The sequence below is a fragment of the Tarenaya hassleriana genome, unplaced genomic scaffold, assembly GCF_000463585.1.
Source record: "Tarenaya hassleriana unplaced genomic scaffold, ASM46358v1 Cleome12, whole genome shotgun sequence".
Taxonomy (NCBI): Eukaryota; Viridiplantae; Streptophyta; class Magnoliopsida; order Brassicales; family Cleomaceae; genus Tarenaya; species Tarenaya hassleriana.
The window spans coordinates 3,822,033-3,844,545 of record NW_010962392.1 but is presented as its reverse complement, the minus strand read 5'-3'; the positions used below and the strand labels follow the sequence as shown (position 1 = coordinate 3,844,545).

Sequence of the window (22,513 nt, the reverse complement as noted above, 5' to 3'; positions counted from 1 at the left end):
CGTTTAATCAATCAGATTATGACAAAAATCTGCAAATTATGAAACCAAACCGAATTAAGTTTGGTAACTATTGGATTAGTAATTTCCAAATCCCAAGCAAAAGCCAAAAAGATGGCATCAAAACCTCGATTTTGTTCGAAATTTCGATTTTAAATATCATCAAATCCGAACCAAAATTGAACCTTAAATCGGTTTAAAATGGACTCGATGTTTCCAAAATGTACAAGCAAAATAGGAGACAGAGAAGAGTAGGAAGCGGGGAAAAGATGGTATAATCAATTCTCATATTTAATTCTATAACGTAAAACAAATACTTTTGTGAATATGTAAATGCCAGTTTTATATTCCATGTCTTCCGATATCAAGTACATTTTGCGGGAGTATAACTCCTAAACTTATAGATACAAATACCGATATTGTACATCAAAATGGATCTTAGGGTAATTAATTCATCATTAGAGTATAGTAGCATTGGCCTACTTAATCAAACACCGACCGATTCTCATTGCCCAATACATCAATCCCAAAACTCTCATAGAACATGCATGGGAGAATTTCATATGGTATGATCCTTCCACAAAGTTCATATGATCAAGCAAGTTATATTTATGTCAAACGATAAACTAATAAGCCGGCCCGGTCTAGCATTTGAGAAGGGTTAGATCGCTTGTGTGTTCTGCAAAGTCCATCCGCCAATTCGACCGTCCCAACGTGAACTCTAAGTTAAGCTTAAGATCCGTCTCTTGCCCGTTTCTCTATTATATGTACCCAAAAGACGATTTAATATTCAATAATAATCGGCTAATAACGTTGTTATATATATATATATATATATATATATATATGTGGGTGTGGAATATATATATATATATAGATAGATATATATATATATTGAGATCAAGAGAAAAGTACCTTGCTATTCTCATTTGTTTCCAAGAGAGGATGAGATAAGGCATTTGCTTGGTTAGATATGGTCATACCACTTGGACCCATTGAAGATGACCAAGATGCTCTGTCCACGTTATGATCAAAACGACATTTAGAGAAAACTATAATCTAAATTGTTCGACCGTTTTTGGAACATTCATCGTTATATATATATTTTCCTGTAAGAAATATAGACAAAAGATCGATGTTTTGTTATGTTTCTTCAGTATCATTACGTCATCATCAGAGACATCTGATTTTGAATAGTCAAACGGTCAAGATTTACATAAACCCTAGGAGAAGGTCGCATTCATCAAAATCCACGCAGAATAACAAGAAGGTTAACGGGAAAGTAACTATTGTTTTTTTTTTTTTGGTAAAGGTATAATTTATATTTAGAAGGAAAAGACTTATTAAATATATAAATAAAATAAAAGAGATAAAAATTAAATTATGTAAATTACCTTTGGGTCTTTTGTAGGGATGATGGGCTGGGAGAAAACGATGGAGCGTTGTTCTTATTATTATGCCCCGTCTCTTGCTCTGAACCTTTTTCTCCATCCCCTTCACCTGCTTTTCCCCGAAAAAATATTTATTTCATTCTCGGGGGAAAAAAATAAAAATCTACATATATATATACATAAATGCCCATTTACAACATTTACGTTTATATATTTTACCAAAAAAACATTTACATTTATATAATACTATGATTTCTTATCATATTTGTGTTGTTTGGGGGGGGGGTCAGATCAGTTACCTGGTGATCCTTTGTCAGTGCTCTTCACTGTTCTATACATCTGCATAAGCAAACCCCAAATTTATTAAAATAAATCAGATAAAAGATAAATTAAATCAGACAAAAATAAAGATAAAGGAGGTCCACGCCGGCTAAGGTTGCTTCAACTAATCAATTATATGTTACCTAGTTCTGCAGAGAAAAAAATCCAGCCATGACCATTGATATATATATATATATACACATATATATTTCCCTATGTATATTTTCAACAATATACAGACATACATACCCACATTATGACATAGATATGTATTAGGTGCATACAAAATCTGAAGGCGATAGTTTTTATGGGGAAAAAAAAAGATAGAAATATGTAATCCGACCTGTAAATGGCTCTTGACATGAGCTAAGGTTAGATCCTTTACATTCATCAGCTCTAACACCGATTTTGGCGTTGCTCCTGCGGCCATTTACGCAAGAACAAAAAAAAATGAAACAAACTCCACAAAGAAATCAAATCCAAGAAAGAAATCTTGTAAAAAAGAAACTGTAACCCTAAAGGGCTAAGTCAATTAGGGTTTTCACAGTCATTCCATATTCCGAGCATTTCACCAAAAACAAAAGGAGGGTATATGTGTAAATATACTTTCGTGGCCGCCAAGAAGCTGGACGGCGTGAACGAAGTGCGCATGGAGAGTGGAAGTCCAACGCATTCTCGGAGCTCGAATGTTTCTCTTTACGCCCACCATGGGAGCTCCGGACGACAAAGAGCTCCTCTTGAAATCTCGGCCGTAGATTTGGGGTTGGTAGACGTGATGCTGATGCTGATGACGATGGTGATGTTGTTGTTGTTGGTGATGATGATATGTTATAGGGTTAGGATGATCAAAGCCTAGGCTCAGGAGGGGCTTGTCGCTGAAGAGGCCATTTTCATGGCTCAAGTCGCTGAGTGTGCTGCCCGAGTCGCTGCTTGTTGAGCTCCGGTCGCCGGCGAGAGGTTTTCCGGCGAAAGAATGGTTGGGAGGGCTAATTTGGAGAGACAGATCTGGGGGAGAGTTTGAAGCTCTCATTGGTTTTGTGTTTGAAGACACAACTCTATCATACAAAAAATATCTCTTTGTCTACGACCAAGCTCTCTTTGTTTAAATAGAGAAAGAGATGCTCAGAGAGAGAGAGAGAGAGAGTTGCAAATACAAGCAAAATAGGAGACAGAGAAGAGTAGGAAGCGGGGAAAAGATGGTATAATCAATTCTCATATTTAATTCTATAACGTAAAACAAATACTTTTGTGAATATGTAAATGCCAGTTTTATATTCCATGTACCATGTTACAGTACTGATTGAAAGCGTAGCAGTAGATGTACATATATAATAACTTTGGTTCAAATGTGATACAGAGCACTGCACTCAAACCCAAACGTGAAAAATGAGTAGAAGGCAATTAAACCCGGCGAAATAATTACTTGAAAAAAAAAATAAAAATTGAAATTGTAAATGTAGAAAAGGGGAGAGAGAAAGAGACGAAGAGAGAGAAAAATGGTTGTGATAATTAGATAATGAGTGCCCTATGATTTGCATGTTTACCGTTTTTGTTTACATTTTTTTTTTACTCTTCTCTATGCTCAAAAATAGGCTTTTTCTTTGGACATGGCTAGTAGACCGATGCGTCTAGGGTTTGATGGAAATTAACACTGCAGAGGCTAATTTATAATTTATTTTTTATTTAATACTTATATATATATACACTCCCTTGTGTTATATTCATCGCATTAACAAGTCTCAGATCTTAAAGTTGACTGAGAAAGCAACCGAGACTTTCTCATGGGGATTCTACTTTGAACCAAAAAAGTTGGCCTCAAGGGCATTTTTGTTCATCTTTGCACAGTGAGAGAGACAGCTAAGCACCCAAATCACATTAATTGACACATATATATACATATATATATAGAGAGAGAGAGAGTCATATGTGCTTGCGTTTATATGATATATTACTTTGATTCATGTGATTTATGTAAGATCAAAATATATATATGTGGAATATAATATATGTAGGAATATATATAGTTCAGTTCATCGAAAAGAATGCACGTGGGCGCTCACGGCACTTGGGCATATGATCTTAAAATTCACCTTTCTTTGGATTTCTTTACGTTATCATGCAATAAGATCCAAATTTACTTTACTCTGAGTTTAGGGTTCGTCGTATCTTTTTATTTTCATCAAGAGTTTATATGAACATCATTCTTTCTTCTTCTGTAAATCACATCTCATGTTACTTCTACATGTTATTTGCTTGTAATAGAATTCAAGAATTTCCAACTTGATGGCATTTTACTTTCACATGGTAATTCTGAAAATCAAATTCCGCACTTTCAGAAAAATATTTTTTTGTACTTCAAATGTTTTGTTCGGGATAAGCATAGTTTACGAATTGCTTCATTAATTGGGGTTGTGTTTGAGCTCTCCTACGGAAAAAAAATTGTTGAAATAAAAACCGAAATCTTAATGTGTGTGTGTATATATATATTATATGTGTAAACTAGGGATTCGTGGTTAGACTTCGAGAAAGCGAAAGGGTAAATAAATACACAAGGATATAAAATTGATTTTTTTGTTTTTGCCGCTTTAGTTTTTTGTTCTCTTGCTTAGATTTTTTAAAACAAGGAAATTTGCGTATTTTTAGCAGAAAATTATTCTAATTATTGGTTAAATTATTTCTTCTTAGAAATTTAGAATTATTCATTTTTATCTCATTGGAATTAGGTAATTCAGCCAATAGAAATTCTTATGGAGAGACTCAAAATTCAAAATCACTATGTATAGTAAGTTAAAAGAATGTTGTCAAATAAAGAGCATAACAGACATATTTTTTCCGTATGTTCTTTTATAACATTTAAATTACCCTCACTTAATTGTGTTTATTGAACTTCCATTGAGATTTACTTGTTCCTGTTAAAAAAAAATCAATCACCATTGTTCAACTTCAATGACTTATAATCTTATCTACCAAAAATCTAAATATGTAGCTGTTAACCGGAGCAAATTAAATAATCAAAATCAAAATCTGAAAACCGATTTAGTTCATCTTAAATAATCAAATATAAATTGACTAAAAAATAACCAAAAAAAGTATGTTTAAAAAAATGCGTTTGTTATTATGAAAATCAAAGTGAAAGATTTGAACCAAAACAAAATATGAAATCGAAACTCATATTTTAAATAAAACCGAACCCACACATTCCTTCTGTATTTTCTCGTAATTTTTGTTCAATTAATTAACTGCCGCATTTAATCAGAAAAAAAAAACATTCATTTGGAGAATACAAATATTCCATTTTATTACAAAATGTTTAGTATTCCCACGTACGAATCATCGAGCACATCGATCTGTATCGCTTTTGCAAAACCCTCAAAAAGAGCAACGCCTTTTCGAGTCCTTCATCAAAATCCATGAAGCTCTTTTGTTTCTGATTACTCAATGCTTGCAATTTTTAAAAATGTGTTTTGAGCTTAAAGTAATTACATTTATGAAATGGATTTTTATTTAATTTCTATATAAGGATTCAGAAATCCGTCGCCACCTTCATCAAAATAATACGATTATAAGGACCGACTACGCCAATTATATGTATTCTATATGCTTCATATATATCGCGTTGATCTTTAAAAACTGAATATCGAATCATGGCACACATTTAGTACGAACTTCAAGTGGTTGCGTTAGATCGTTATAAATATTATAGACGTTAATATTTTACCATTATTTTGCGCTACATTATTCAAAATAAAATATTTATAAACGAATAAAATACGTTGGCATTCATTATATAAGACCAGGAGGGGGTGTGCACGTACGAAGCAAATACGGTAAAAAGGGCAATAATCGGACCAAGCTGTACACGTGCCGTGATCTAACCAAGGATTATTCCGTTAGTTACGAATAATAATATATATGAAAACTAATATAAACGAAATTGGAAAATCTTGATCACACAAGAATTGGATTAATTAAATTTAAATAAAAGAGATTGAAGAAGTGTCAGATTGGCTGGCGACAGCAGCTTCATAGACCCACATGTTGCTCTCTCCTTATACTCCACGCGCCTCGTTCATCGCGTGTTCCCACGCCCTATATATGCGCTTTAGTAACAATATTTACTATTTAGCGCGTGAGAGGGGCGCGTGAGTAGAAGATATGGGAGAAGGCGTCGAATTCAACGGGTAGCATTTGTCGTGGCACGTAGATGTTGCATGGGAGCGCCCACTATTCCCCTCCTTAATTTTCTTATGCTTTTGCCATATTATAAGTTAATTAGCTTAATTTTAGTATTACATCCTATTTATGTTTATATCGTATACATACATATATGTATTATATTATATTTTTGTTTTTGGTTGCTGATCAAGTCAATCTTCCGACATCTACATATGTTTTTTGTTTCATCAGACACACGCTCTCTAATCCTAAATACCACATCCTTCTCAATATTCTCATATTAATCATTGATTTTCGATTAGAAACGAACATTATGTGTATATATATCGTGAATGTTTTATTTTATGTAATTTAAATAGTATGAAGAAAATGACAAGTAATCAGATTCAATTTTTTTTTTAAAAAGGAATAAGAAGACAAGAAAGGTTGAGTAATGAAACAAAAAGAAATATAGATAGAAAAAGGTTTGTAGTTCCGGTCGGTATAGGAAATCATTATTCAATAAGGTGTCATTTATATTAGAAAAAAATAGGGTTAATTAATTTATTTATTTTTTTGAAAAAAAAGATAGGTTAAATAGAATTTGTGAAGCCAAGAGTCAGCGTCTGATGCGCTCTAGATTCTCCGGGAAGTGGGATAATTTTAACTTCTTGTGTTTGAACTAATTAACAAATTGAAATTAATAGTGAATAATGCTTAATTAGTACTAATCGAGTAATTAACCATTCCCTTTTGGATGTATTAAAGAACATTTAAGGAGAGAGGGTGTGAAAATTAGGTCAACATGTCTCTCTCTCTCTCTCTATAATGCTCTGTCGCTTGTAATGTTTCCAAATGCTTTTGTTCTTTATTCCATATTCCATGTGTTTGTCTTGTAATAACTCCATCTTGACTCCTTTTTTTTTATATTTCTAACGTTGAAGAAAGATCGGATAAAAAAAACGTAAAAAAGAGTACACCAAAATAAAATATTCTTCGTATACAAAAAAAAAGTAAAAAAAAAGAAGAAGCAGGGAGTAATGAGGATTAAGTAATCAGAATATTCTAGATATGAATCGTTAGTGAGGAATTGGCTAATGATTTAAGATAATTAATTAGCTCAATTCTCGGTGATATTTGACTAGTTTTTGCCTAAACTATTTGAAATTTAATTTTCAACTACCAGCATATCAAACATTAATAATCACAACACAAAGAGAAGCTATTTAATTAATTAATACCTAATAAATTATATATATATATATATATATATAGATATATAGATAGATAGATATAAGTATGTGGCTCATACCTTTCACTTCCACTTGAAGGGAGGAACAAATACATTCATAAATCACGTGCTAATGCAACAAGATGACACTTTTTTTTATATTGAAAATATCATTTATAATATCCCGCTAGCATTAGACTAGTAGTTACATTTTAATTTTCTGAATTAGATGACTTTGTATTCGTTTCCTATTTCCTATATATAAAGTTTTCAAGAAAATGAAAAAGAAAAAGAGGATTTAGAAGCCATTTTTTCTGTATTCTTTAGCTAAAAGTGAAAAAAAAAATAAAATGGTTGGAAACATATTACATATAATATATACTAAATTGAATCAAATATGACGTACGAATTGAGTATCTTATATTCGAAAATAAATGAATCTAATTATCACAAAAAAAAAATTCAAATGGAATTTTAAAAATATTTCGATATATTTTAAAAAATAAAATTAATCAAATCTAAATAACAAAAAACTAGCATAATAAATTAAATAAGCTTGAAAATGTCTACGTTTGCAAGAATATTTAGGTTGAGTATAGTGATTCGTGCGTGGAATTTGTTTTTTGAAGATTCGTTGAAGGGTTTGGAAGATGTGTGCGACTTCGATAATCGAAATTTACAATAATATGCAAAAAAAAAATTATAAGAAAAAACAAATCATCACCGGACAGACCAAAAGAGAAAGCAAGGAATCACCGAAATCTACGCCGTTTGGGCTGACGTGCTCCACTATTATTATTATTATTATTATTATTATTATTATTATTATTATTATTATTATTATTATTATTATTATCTCCTCTATTATTATTATTATTATTATTATTATTATTATTATTATTATTATTATTATTATTATTATTATTATTATTATTATTATTATTATTATTATTATTATTATCATATTGTACGAGTAGTTAGCGCTGACAAACATCTCTCCCTCCATATAATATCTCTTCCTAGCAACAATATTATATATTGCTTACTAACAGATTAAAATATATATAATCATTTCATTAAAAATATTATATATATATTTTTGGTAAAAGGTTTGTATTTCATTAATATTGCTATTACTTAACCGTAGTGCTTTTCATCCTTCACAATTTTCAATGCCTATACCGTACATACTAATTTGATTTTTCAAAATCTATATTTGAAACTATATATACCTGCAATTCATATTTGAATTTAAAGCAATCTCATTGATTTTTTTAAAATTGTAATTTAATTAAATAACAAATCTGATAATATTCATAATAAAAAGAAAAAATCTATATAGATATGTACTTCTAACGTTTGCCAATTTCCTTGAACAAATACACAGAGAGCATATATATATATGTATATATATATATATATTATTACCTACTAACTTGTGTATATTGATGTTTAGTAACCAGATTAACATTAAACAAAACATAATATCGAATGACGTGCATGGATTGACGTACTTAATACCATTACCTCGATTGTAGCAGAGAATTTTATTGATTAACATATAAATAAAATAATTATAATGAAGGGTAAGAGAAAAATTCCACGGACGAAGACAGCCTACATTTTGTTTCTTTTCTTCTCTCGAATTTGTGAAATTATAAAGTCGATAATCACGATACAATCATGCTTTATGGTATTAACTGCGGTCAAATAACCATGTAAGGTGTATATACACACGTACGTGTGTGGATAAAATGAATGTAGATGCAGGTGGGGTCGTGTATGTATCTATTTTGTGTTATTTTGAATATATATATATATATATATATATATATGTATTGCATATTATTTCTTTAACAATATCGTATATTGAGAGCTCTAGAACAAAGCAAGCAACATTTAGGCTAAAATGTAAAAAAAAAAAAAATTGAAATATTTACTCCAACTACATCTGCAAAGGTTCGAAGACAATCTATATACCACAATTACTTTGTACATCTTCTTTTTAACGACCACTCGAACATAGGATATGAGACAAAAACATTCATTTTCAACCAGAAATCACTCCGTTAACTCCAATTGGATTCAAATATCATTTTTTTGGTTTTAGAAATATAAATACAAAGTGAATTAATGGATTACACACATCACATTGGGGCAAATTTGTCGAGTTTCTCTGGCTGGATCTTCTTTTACGTGCATTTTTCATTCTTAATAAATTCTTTTTAGCATGTGCATGGATCTTCCCAAAATATTTAAGTGAATTGATGTACATAATAATGTTATGTTTAACTCTATATTGACCATTTCAATTGTCCTTTGTGATTGTAAAGTCCTTATTCGATTGAAAGGAGTATTCTACTACACCGTTGTTAAACATGACCGAGATAAAATGTTATGAATGGATTTGCGGCTATGGATAGAATTTGAAATGAGAGTTTTAGAGAGAAAATATGGGTACATAGAATAATTTGGTTATAAGAGTAGAGAATACAGGTTGGGAGAGGAAGAGATAGAGATAGAGGCCTGAAATCATTTTGTAACGAGTGACTATTAATGATTTAAAATATTTAAAAATTTTAGAAGGGCTTAATCTAAAATCGATATATAGACCAATAATATTGTTGATTAATTGTTAACAACAACTTTTGGTACACAAACCAACCAACGGACAAGGAACTCGTTTCTCTTCTCCCTTTTATTCTTATTTTATATGTTTTGATAGTACGTTGTAACGATTTTTGTTTTTTCGAATATTCTACGATCAGAGAGAATGTTGAACATTCAGGATTTGCGTGACGTATGCATAATAACACATTAAGCATCTCAAAATTCATTATATGCAAAATTTCAATTAGCGTATGAAATATTCGCTCGAGGGAAACCGGAAAATAGGTTCGAATTCCATCAGAAAATGTAGCTAAAAAATGATACTAACTTGCCAATGACAACCATAAAGTTGGTTTTGCCCTTAGACATTATCTAATATCTACAACGTGAAATATATATACACACATATATGTATATGTATATATATAATGGTCCCTATGTTGTAGTAATTAAAGAATTGACCATGATATTCTTAGAATTTTCACCGTCGTCATCATTTCTCAATTTATTGCCTCATAAATGGCTCTGTAACACAACATTTATTTATTTTTTGGGCATTCAAAGTATAAAATTTACGTTTGACATTATGGCAGTGGACCACAACAAGAGGGTAAGGTGCAGTTTCATGAAAATGGTATCAATAAATCAAAATACTCCAACGTTAACATTCCTTGTTTTTTACTCTTTCCATTCTAAAACTGCCTTTTCTGGTCTTTTTCTTGTCATCTCGTACACGAGAATATTTTTTAATTTATTTATTCATTTTCTCGCAAAAATCGAAGAACTCTCATTAAATGTTCAGAAAAAATGTCATTATCCCAAGGGTTAAATTCCCCATTTATTCTGATTAAATAATATTTTTTTTTTGGATTTTGTGACGTATATATATCGTATCTATCCAAACACGATGTTTTGTTTGTCGATAATGATATACAAGACTTTCAAACTCAATCCCTCTAAAAATTTTATTTATTTATTTTTTTACTGTCGGAAAATTTTTGGTGCACCATCAGACACGAATAAAAACACAAGCCATCGGGATTTTGGAAAAGATTCGAAACTATTTGTAAAATTTTATTTAAAAGTTTTTGTCTTTTTCACGGTAGACATTACAGTTCAAATTTTCTACTGTCTTGATATATTTTTAAACCAAAATAATTGAATCCAAATAAAATATAAAAATAATTGAAAAATCTTAAAAAAATGAAAATTTCTTGGAAAAAACATATATTTCCCAACGAAAATATAATTTGCACCAAACGCGAATAATCAAAAGAGAATTGGATACCAACATAAAACAGAGAAAGAATATTTTTACAAAATCCAGAAAACGAACGAGATGCAAAATGTCTTGCATGCAAGAAAAAATGAAATGACATTACTAACGCAGAAGCTGTATCAATTTAATATCGATATATTGAATTGAACAGAAATTATTGAACTTTACACTTTAAAAATCGATATTACCAAAAAAAAAAAAAGTTTATGGCATGTCCCCAAAAATTTTAAAAAAAACTAGTTAACAAATATTTTGTTTTACGGTGTTTGATATTGGGCCGATTTGATTGATATATGGGCTTATTTTTCAAATTATATTTGTAGGCCCAATCAAATTATTAGTCAACCTAAATAGGCCGAAGAGGCCCAATCTAGGCACAAATGAACAACAAAACCAAATTCCAACTTGTGTGTGAAGTCTAATATTTTGTTTACAAATATAAAAAAAGCATTATACTTTTGAGAAAAAAGAACGTGCCTTTTTATTTGATTTTAAACGTCAATACACTGCCTTTATACAATTAATTTGTATACAAATTATATAAATTATAATATTTTATTAAATAAGCGATTTTATAGGAAGTATGATTAATGCTCGAAACATCTTAAATAAAAAATACTTAATGAATATTATCAAGTTTTCATAGATATTTATAATTCAATCAATAAAATTTATTAAAATTCCATATTAAAAAATATATATAATAACTTCATTTTTTATCATAATAAAAATTAAATATATATTTTTAAAATTCTAAATCCAAAACGTCCAAACAAATTGTCGGTTTGCCAAAAAAAATTATGACAACAAATATAATGGTAAACTATCATATATTTTTAATTTATTTAAATAGTTTTCATCAATATTGCCATTTCAACTAAAAAATATCAGGATTCCGAATTTTCAAAGTGCATTATTGTAATCTAATAATTCGAGTTAAATATAAAAAACGAGTACAAGTCTAATCTTATTTTACCATAAAATATTGATGCCAAAGATACAGAGATCTGGATATAGGTGTATAAGTTAGCCATCATACAAAGTACGGTTTAGCCATTTTCGGTTCATCAAAAGCCGGTTCACTGTCAAACCGACTCGACCGGACGCTTCTGATATCATGTTATGCGATCATTTGATTCATTGGTATATGTATTACACACACTAGTGGAAAAAAGCCTTGGCATTCAAATAGTTCACGCCACGTGTCACAGCCAGATCAGAACCAACGCCCACCGTCGATCTCCGCCTCCGCCGACACTCTCCAGTGACGTGGCGACACGACAACCGTCCGATTTCGATCCTCCGCCGCTGTCTCCGATGCGCTCCAAACCTTCACGGACCTGTCAAGGCCTCCACTGTAAACCACCCACCTCCGACCTCCGCCGCCGGTATATTCCGCCACCGCCAAACATTTCACTGGACCCACATGTCCGGTCAACACTGCGGCGCAAGTGTGAATCCTCCCTTCCCTCCTCCACACAACCACCGTCTTGTCTGCTCCGCCGCTGAACAGAGATTTTCCGGCCGCCGCGAGGCAGAGAACAGCGAGCTTGTGCCTTTTCAAAACTCCGGCGAACTTCACGACCTTTTCGTCACCGATCTCCCAGAAATTCACAGATCCGTCGCTCGACCCACTATAAACCGTCGCTCCTATGCCGCCTTCGTCTTCGCCGGCGGTTACCAGAGCCGTAATTGCAAAGTCCTGTTTCAGCAGAGTCTGCGACAGAGTATGAATCGTGCGTCTCCGATGTATCTCACGCTTCCACACCTTCACAGATCCGTCGGCGGAGCCGGTGAAGACCAACCCAACTCCGGTGACGGTAACGGCGACGGAGTTAACGGCGTCGTCGTGGGCATTGATGGATTCGAGGCATTTTAGGTCAGAGATTCGCCAAATCTTGACCGTCCGATCCCAGGAGCCGGAGTATAACAGCCCTTGATCTTCATCGAGGCTTAGGCACGAAACGGCGTCGGAGTGTTCGATCCAGAGTGCAGTACGACGTCGTCTTACCTCAACGTAGTTGCTTGGCTTCACTGATCGCTTGAACACTTCCTTCAACGCCGGTAACGTCCCGGCGCGTTTGTACACGCGCGGGTCCTTGTTTGAGACTTTCCAAATTCGGATTTTACCGTCTTGGTGACCGGAAAAAATCTGGTTTTTGTAAACCACGATGGATTTGACAAATCCACTGTTCGATTTAAACCGGGTTAATTGGGTTAAATCTTTCCAAACCCGAATGTTTTTACTCTCCGAACCAATGTACAAAAGGCCGTTCTTCGTTGCCAACGAATATACGTGCCCTTCTTGTCCCTCGATCGATCCGATCGGCCCGTTTCTCGGGTTCTCGGTATCGTTGTTATCAGTATTATCTCGGATCGGATCGGAACAAGGCATTTTTTCGAAATAGAGATTTGGTTTCGAGTATGAGATGGTTATTAAGCTCTAAGTGTTCAGAAAAAATGTCATTATCCCCATTTATTCTGATTAAATAATATAATTTTTTTTTTTGGATTTTGTGACGTATATATATCGTATCTATCCAAACACGATGTTTTGTTTGTCGATAATGATATGCAATACTTTCAAACTCAATCCCTCTAAAAATTTTATTTATTTATTTTTTTACTGTCGGAAAATTTTTGGTGCACCATCAGACACGAATAAAAACACAAGCCATCGGGATTTTGGAAAAGATTCGAAACTATTTGTAAAATTTTATTTAAAAGATTTTTTCTTTTTCACGGTAGACATTACAGTTCAATTTTTCTACTGTCTTGATATATTTTTAAACCAAAATACTTGAATCCAAATAAAATATAAAAATAATTGAAAAATCTTAAAAAATGAAAATTTCTTGGAAAAAAAATATATTTCCCGACGAAAATCTAATTTGCACCAAGCGGGAATAATCAAAAGAGAATTGGATACCAACATAAAACTGAGAAAGAATATTTTTTACAAAATCCAGAAAACGAACGAGATGCAAAATGTCTTGCATGCAAGAAAAAATGAAATGACATTACTAACGCAGAAGCTGTATCAATTTAATATCGATATATTGAATTGAACTGAAATTATTGAACTTTACACTTTAAAAATCGATATTACAAAAAAAAAGTTTATGGCATGTCCCAAAAATTAAAAAAACTAGTAAACAAATATTTTGTTTTACGGATGTTTGATATTGGGCCGATTTGATTGATATATGGGCTTCTTTTTCAAATTATATTTGTAGGCCCAATCAAATTATTAGTCAACCTAATTAGGCCGATGATGCCCAATCGAGGCACAAATGAACAACAAAACCAAATTCCAACTTGTGTGTGAAGTCTAATATTTTGTTTACAAATAAAAAAAAGCATTATACTTTTGAGAAAAAAGAACGTGCCTTTTTATTTGATTTTAAATGTCAATACACTGCCTTTAACAATTAATTTGTATACAAATTATATAAATTATAATATTTTATTAAATAAGCGATTTTATAAGAAGTATGATTAATGCTCGAAACATCTTAAATAAAAAAATACTTAATGAATATTATCAAGTTTTCATAGATATTTATAATTCAATCAATAAAATTTATTAAAATTCCATATTAAAAAATTATATATAATAACTTCATTTTTTATCATAATAAAAATTAAATATATATTTTTAAAATTCAAAATCCAAAACGTCGAAACAAATTGTCGGTTTTCCAAAAAAATTATGACAACAAATATAATGGTAAACTATCATATATTTTTAATTTATTTAAATAGTATTCATCAATATTTCCATTTCAACTAAAAAATATAAATATTCCGAATTTTCAAAGTGCATTATTGTAATCTAATAATTAGAGTTAAATATAAAAAAACGAGTGCGTCTTATCTTATTTTACCATAAAATATTTATGCCAAAGATACAGAGAGATCTGGATATAGGTGTATAAGTTAGCCATCATACAAAGTACGGTTTAGCCATTTTCGGTTCATCAAAAACCGGTTCACTGGCAAACCGACTCGACCGGACGCTTCTGATATGAGATATCATGTTATGCGATCATTTGATTCATTGGTATATGTATTACACACACTAGTGGAAAAAAGCCTTGGTATTCAAATAGTTCACGCCACGTGTCACAGCCAGATCAGAACCAACGCCCACCGTCGATCTCCGCCTCCGCCGACACTCTCCAGTGACGTGGCGAGACGACAACCGTCCGATTTCGATCCTCCGCCGCTGTCTCCGATGCGCTCCAAACCTTCACGGACCTGTCAAGGCCTCCACTGTAAACCACCCACCTCCGACCTCTGCCGCCGGAATATTCCGCCACCGCCAAACATTTCACTGGACCCACATGTCCGGTCAACACTGCGGCGCAAGTGTGAATCCTCCCTTCCCTCCTCCACACAACCACCGTCTTGTCTGCTCCGCCGCTGAACAGAGATTTTCCGGCCGCCGCGAGGCAGAGAACAGCGAGCTTGTGCCTTTTCAAAACTCCGGCGAACTTCACGACCTTTTCGTCACCGATCTCCCAGAAATTCACAGATCCGTCGCTCGACCCACTATAAACCGTCGCTCCTCCGCCGCCTTCGTCTTCGCCGGCGGTTACCAGAGCCGTAATTGCAAAGTCCTGTTTCAGCAGAGTCTGCGACAGAGTATGAATCGTGCGTCTCCTATGTATCTCACGCTTCCACACCTTCACAGATCCGTCAGCGGAGCCGGTGAAGACCAACCCAACTCCGGTGACGGTAACGGCGATAGAGTTAACGGCGTCGTCGTGGGCATTGATGGATTCGAGGCATTTTAGGTCAGAGATTCGCCAAATCTTGACCGTCCGATCCCAGGAGCCGGAGTATAACAGCCCTTGATCTTCATCGAGGCTTAGGCACGAAACGGCGTCGGAGTGTTCGATCCAGAGTGCAGTACGACGTCGTCTTACCTCAACGTAGTTGCTTGGCTTCACTGATCGCTTGAACACTTCCTTCAACGCCGGTAACGTCCCGGCGCGTTTGTACACGCGCGGGTCCTTGTTTGAGACTTTCCAAATTCGGATTTTACCGTCTTGGTGACCGGAAAAAATCTGGTTTTTGTAAACCACGATGGATTTGACAAATCCACTGTTCGATTTAAACCGGGTTAATTCGGTTAAATCTTTCCAAACCCGAATGTTTTTACTCTCCGCACCAATGTATAAAAGGCCGTTCTTCGTTGCCAACGAATATACATGCCCTTCTTGTCCCTCGATAGATCCGATCGGCCCGTTTCTCGGGTTATTCTCGGTATCGTTGTTATCAGTATTATCTCGGATCGGATCGGAACGAGGCATTTTTTCGAACTAGAGAATTCCTAAAAATGGGAATTACTATATTTTTTATTTGGTTTGGATTTCTTTAAAACGGCTCTTCTACGGAGATGCAAATGGCTACATGGGAGTTGCATATAAGAGAACACTTGGGCAATAAGAGACTGACACGTGGCATATTTTTTGTAAATTATTGTTTCTGAAAAAATACTTTTGATATTGTAATAATATTTGTTCAATTTCAGTGGGGGGCCGCTTATAAAATGGCACGTATAAGCACTGCAAACGGTACCGAACTTCTTTAGAGGTTTTATTTTACCATTTTTGTTATGCGCAATTTTTGCAGTAGGTGGAAGATATTAATGGTTGATTAAGCAACGGACCAATTTTGTTAAGCAATATGTGTTATTTTTGGAAGGGCATGGTAATAATACAGGGTCATCTCTCGTTGTAAATCATGCAACATTTTTGGAATAAAGCTAATTATATATATATGGTCGGCCGGCCCATGTATTAGTCCGGCATATCTAGACAAATCGAGATTTTATATATATAAAAAAAACAAGTTCTATCTTAAAAAATATAGATATAAGATCAATAGATTTACAAGGAATCGTTTAATTTCGTAAGATAATGAGAACAAAAGATAAATTATTTTGGTAAAATTGTATATTGATGATTCGAACACATAAATATCGACGGTTTGATTTGTCTAATCTAATATTTCTATAACTCATCTAAATTTGGATAGTTCAACCGGTAAAATGGGATGTAAAACGTCTATCACGTCCGGAATTTGAATCTCAAATTTAGAGAGAAAGTGTATATTCTAAAGCACCTGATTGACTCCCGTTTCCAAAATTAGTCTAGACCTTGGTTTAGAATACCTGCTTAAAAAAAAAAGGTTCTTATGACTCTCATTTAATTTTATCCAATGTAATATAGAAAAATTTATGAACGAAATATTTGTAATGCGATGACAAAATAAAGGATGTTATTTTTTTTTTAATCTTACTGTGATACTCAAACAAAATTAATGTTATTATTTTTATTTAATTTAATTGAATTAGTTTAAAATTTTTAAGATTACATGTATTAACTTTGATCAATTCACCCCATTACGACATCTTGAAGAAAGTTTTACAGTTTAAAAACTAACATATATTTAGAAAAAAAAAGGTCACGTGATAACATGCATGATTATATTAAAGAGGGATACTTTAGTCCTAATTAATGATTAAGGGTCTTTAATTAGTCCACTCAGTCAAGTTTTACTCTATATAAAATAGCGAATTATTTGCTGATAATTCCGAGGTGTAATGAGTGTCCGAGTCCTTATAGTTTTTAATCCATTCTCTACGTGCAGACCATGAATTATGTCGTATAAGAATTTTTTGGGTTCTCAAAAACAAAAGAATTGATTTCTCTTTTTAAAAAATACATTTATAGGTCTTATCATTATCAACGAGATTTGTGTTTTTATTTACTTTATTTCACATTATATTTTCTTGTGTTCAATTTGTTTCCTCTTTTTTTTTTCCGAATTTTTCTATTTATTTCTTGTTTCGAATAAAGCAAAGAGATTTAAAAACATAAATTGGCTACATTGCATAAAATATAAAAATGAAAAATCTCATATAATTACTTACACCAAAAAAAAGGAGAAAAAATATCATATAAAACATTAAATCAAGTTAATCGTTGATCTTGAATCCTATGATATGATTCATTATACAATTTATTTTCTAAATGGACTGCAAAATTATATTTATCTTTCTATTTATTCTACTATTAAAATATTCCAAAAAACCCTTAAATTATCATTCCAAACTGTTTTTCTTCTTTTTAGTATTCTACAATCTATCTAAATTATAAACTTCAGATATAATTTCGGTTTTTCGTTCAAAGTTATATTTATTTTCTTCACTTTTCAGTTTATATTCACATGGTTCGTCCCTTTTAAATTCAGTCTCAGATAAAATAATTATAGCATTTTTTTTGAATAAATTATTCATTGCAAATTCGAAAGCTACCCTATGAATATGCATGCTTCGAGAAGGAAATATGCATACTACACCATCCGACACTTGACACGTGTGTTATTTTCTTGTGATCTCGTGGTGCAATTTTCAAGATAAAAATAGCAACCGTTGTGATTGAGCCACGTGTCCCACTGTCCGTAAAGTATATGCTCAGAATTACCAACCACTACGGACCTCTGAACATATAAAATGCTGTTCTTTTCCTCATGTATGAATATAATAACATTGGCAATGATCATGCACATGTTATCGTGTTACGCATTGTTCTTTCCTTAATAATATATTAATTTATATATATGAATTTAGATGTGGGAAAACTAATTCTATTGTGGCATTACAAATATTTATTTATTTGAAGTAATTGTTCCTCTGTGAGCATATTCTCTTTTTTAGGGTTTTGGCACTATGAATTGGTAAACAGAGATGAGATCACTCATGAAGTCATCCTCTTAACCTGATATTTTGTTCACCTCAAATGCATGTTCTTTGTTATCATTTCTATATATAGATTATATTATATTTGGTTCCATCAAAATATTATTTCATGGAACAGATTATGCAACAAAAAAAATTCAAGTATGAATATTCTTAAACTTACTCGGATTCCTAAAAATGGGAATTACTATATTTTTTATTTGGTTTGGATTTCTTTAAAACGGTAAACATTCTCCTAAAAAGCTTAACTACGTTATATGTTTAAATAATTTGGTAATCAATAATAATAATAAGGGTAAATTGCCCAAAAAACCATATACTTTTATTTTGTTTCAATTTAAACCCTATACTTATTTTTTTCCTAAAAACCCTATATTTTTAGATTATCTCCAAAAAACCCTATACTTTGCAAATTATGACAATTGAAACCCTATAATAATCTTCAACTATATGTTTTGGGAAAAGATGCGTAACCTATGTATATAACATAGGTTTCTTTTTTTTGGAAACATAACAGTAGCCACAGAGATTGAGCCATGTGTCCCACGGATGCTATAATGTTTCAACCACCATCGAAAAGCATATACTAAATTTATTATCGTAATTTTTTATTAGAAGAAATATTATTTACCGCATCTATCGGGAATTTTTTTTTCTTTCAATTTTCGCTATTTTCTTCTCGTATCATGTAATTTGATATTAGTAATTTAAATATTGGTTCGAGCAATCTAGATGTTTGTGATGATTAGATGCCTAGATTTATATTATTCTTAATCGATGAAACAAACCCATCTATTTATTTAGACAGTTGAATATCAAACAACATTTTCAACTCACTAAAAAAGGAAATATTTAAAATTATGGAGAGTTTGCATATATATTGTCATTTGTCTTCATTCTAGTCTTAGAATACAAGATGAAAATTAGACATGTTCGTGATCGAGCCCTAAGGATCCAAGATGAGTTGGATTAACCATTAATGCGTGAGACAAAAATTCTTCTCAATCAATATTCGAATCTCCATTTGAATAGAGACGTTTATGCAAATTTTCTCGATCCTTTAACAATTGTAATGATTCCGCCGTTTCATAATGGCCGCAATTTCCTTTGAAATATATTCTAAAAAATGCCGCAATTTCATGCGTGTCTAAAAGAAGGAAAAAAAAATTAGTCATCACAATGTCCGGTTTATATTTCGAAGGAGCCCACGCGGTGCCCAACGAACTCAAAAACCTCTTTGACGGTCCGAAAATTGAAATTTCCTTGGAAAAAACTACAAAGATCCCTCGAATCTTCTCTTCATTTCATTTGGCGCCATGCGTAGCTGTTTCACACTTTCCCATATAATGATCAAGATGACATGTGAGGAACTCTATATAAATTTTTGGAGAACCCCCTCTATATATTTGGACAGTGATGTATCGTGAAAAAGACCTGTTACATCATCTACAAAGTCAAAATGTGATAACAAAAAAAAAATCAGACAAAAATGAAAAATCTTTTTTTTTTAAAAAAATAAAAATAAAAATTGTTATTCCACGATATGATGAAAATATATCTTATCCCTTTCCTTACAAAGATATTAATTCCCTTTCTCTTCATAATTCGGAACAAAGATCTTCTTCACCAAGTGTCTCTCTCCAAAGAAAGATGAACGAACCCTAACTCTAGCATCGATCTTTGCCAAAATTCGATAAACGACATTTAATTATCTGTATAACACTTCACCACACAAAAAAAATCAGTCTATGCATAAATAGTGTGCCTAAAAGAGAATCGAGTATAATTCTAATTTACAAATCAAAATTTTATATGAAATATATATAATTTTTTTAAAAAACTTGTGAATATTTGATATGAGATTATGTAAATGATATATTATTAGTATGATGTGTATATAATATATACACACACCAACCTCTAGCCCCCCATTAATTGGGTTATGGGCATTTTGTGTAACCCATTCAAATAGCTTACTGGCCCATTCCTCTCATTCTGGGCTTGTCATTACCATTCTTTTTCTTTATTTCCTTTTTATTTGAAACAATTCCCTAATATATGTTTTTTATAACAAAATAACCTATGCTTTTCTTATACTTTTCTTTTTCATTATGTAATCAATTTGGACTCAACTTCCTCTTCCTCCAAGCGGAATAGAAAAATGAGGAATACAAAATAAGAGAGAAAGAAAAAACTTGTTTCTAGGGTACATATTTCAATTTGATTATACTTTTGGTTGGATTATTTTTATTTTATAATATTTGTCACCTTCATTTTTTATGTCGGTTTTCAATTTCGATTCGATTCTTTTTGAAAAAGATATTGAAGTTAAAATACTTTTATTTTCCTTTTCCTATTATTTTTATATTCATTTCGAATTCAAACAATTTGGTTAAAAAAGAATAATATCCAATCAGTTAATTAGGCTGGATTTGATATTTAAATATGCTCATGGGTTATTTGGTTCACTTAGGATTAGTTTTTAATAACTAAACCGAAGTGTTTGCCTACCTGCCTTCAATTAAAAAAAAAGGAATCAGGAATCTGAAATTCGATTAAAGAAACAAAGATTTATTTACAAGGAGTGCGTCAGCAGAATAAGAACAAGGCGGGCAAAATCCAAACAACATAGACAATAAATTGACTTAAGTATGTTTCTGATTTAGACACAGCCCGCCAAAAAAATCTTATCATTTAGCAACCCTACAAAAGTTGTTCCAATTTGTTCTCTCTCTCCCCCAATGGCTTCTTTAGCAGTTAATGACAAAACATGCAACAACAAGAATAAAACTTTGTGAAGATCTTGAAACCCTAATTTGTGTATCAAGTCATCTTTACCTCAAGCCAAAGCACACCAAGCAAACCCTAGTCAAAGAGAGATATTCGTCTACATCTCAAATATAAGCAGAATCCAAAAGTAAGCTTTGCTGCCCTCTGATTGGTAATCCCTTTGTGTTTCTTTATGGACTGATGGATCTCCTCAGCAGAAGCACGGCAGTGAAGTGGCATAAAAGCTCTTAATTTGTGGCAGATTATGTTAATGAATAATGTAATATATAGAAATAGTTTGGATTTTCACAATAATTTGAGAGAACATAGTAAAATATTAAAGAGTTTAAAAGAAAAAAAAATGAAAACAGAAAATTTAGTAGAATTTCATACAATTTTAGATTCTAATATGAAAGAGGAGAATGAAGAAAAAAATAGAAACACAAAAAAAATGAGAAAGACTTGAGTGACATTTAATTTAATTTGTTTTTAAAAAAAGGAGAGAAAAAGATTAGATGGCCAGCGAGGAAGTCGTATCATTTTTGTCATTGGAAGTGGCGATTATGATTCGAATGGCCAATCAGCTTCTGACACGTATAGATTCTTAGGTAATCCATGTCATAATATGGCCATTCGAGTTTGTAAGTGCAGTTTCGTAATAACGGCCGGCTTTAGGATCTGTATTAACAAATTATAAATTAAATAATACCTTCCTACGCCACTGAAATTAGTATTGTTTATTTACAATATCTCATATAAAATCAAATAAAAATATCATTAATTTTTGTATAATGTTAAGAAAATCTAATCACTTTTGCAATAACAATCAAACCAAATCAAATGTTGATGTATTTTAGTGCATTGCAACTAGAAATGAGCGATGGCATTAGAGTTAAGCATCTACGGTTCAAATATATCATGAATACACAGTTATATATGGATCGAGTGAGTTCGTTTACCCTTTTAATAAAACATAATTTAAGAGTATA

At 32.2% G+C, this 22,513-nt stretch overlaps 3 protein-coding genes across 4 annotated transcripts; all 3 read right to left on the bottom strand.

Annotated features, from left to right (window-relative positions):
• Positions 1 to 369: 369 nt before the first annotated feature.
• Positions 370 to 2,795, bottom strand: LOC104806956 (probable transcription factor KAN4). 2 transcript variants are annotated; one of them, XM_010532073.2, is made up of 6 exons: positions 2,316 to 2,795; positions 2,053 to 2,129; positions 1,688 to 1,727; positions 1,392 to 1,500; positions 913 to 1,012; positions 370 to 755 (listed from the first exon to the last, which is right to left on the bottom strand). In XM_010532073.2, the coding sequence occupies exons 1-6, from the start codon at positions 2,737 to 2,739 to the stop codon at positions 642 to 644; spliced, it is 864 nt and encodes a 287-aa protein (XP_010530375.1). In that variant the 5' UTR covers positions 2,740 to 2,795; the 3' UTR covers positions 370 to 641. The 2 variants fall into 2 exon arrangements, with proteins under 2 accessions (XP_010530375.1, XP_010530376.1); XM_010532074.2 differs by having other exon boundaries at positions 371 to 755; positions 1,392 to 1,497.
• A 9,304-nt stretch (positions 2,796 to 12,099) lies between these two features.
• Positions 12,100 to 13,422, bottom strand: LOC104806954 (WD repeat-containing protein 5B-like). Its single transcript, XM_010532072.2, has one exon. It carries the CDS (start codon positions 13,377 to 13,379, stop codon positions 12,201 to 12,203), a length of 1,179 nt encoding a protein of 392 aa, XP_010530374.1. The 5' UTR covers positions 13,380 to 13,422; the 3' UTR covers positions 12,100 to 12,200.
• A 1,435-nt stretch (positions 13,423 to 14,857) lies between these two features.
• LOC104806953 (WD repeat-containing protein 5B-like) lies at positions 14,858 to 16,315 on the bottom strand. Its single transcript, XM_010532071.1, has one exon. The coding sequence runs from the start codon at positions 16,300 to 16,302 to the stop codon at positions 15,121 to 15,123; it is 1,182 nt and encodes a 393-aa protein (XP_010530373.1). The 5' UTR covers positions 16,303 to 16,315; the 3' UTR covers positions 14,858 to 15,120.
• Positions 16,316 to 22,513: the final 6,198 nt, after the last annotated feature.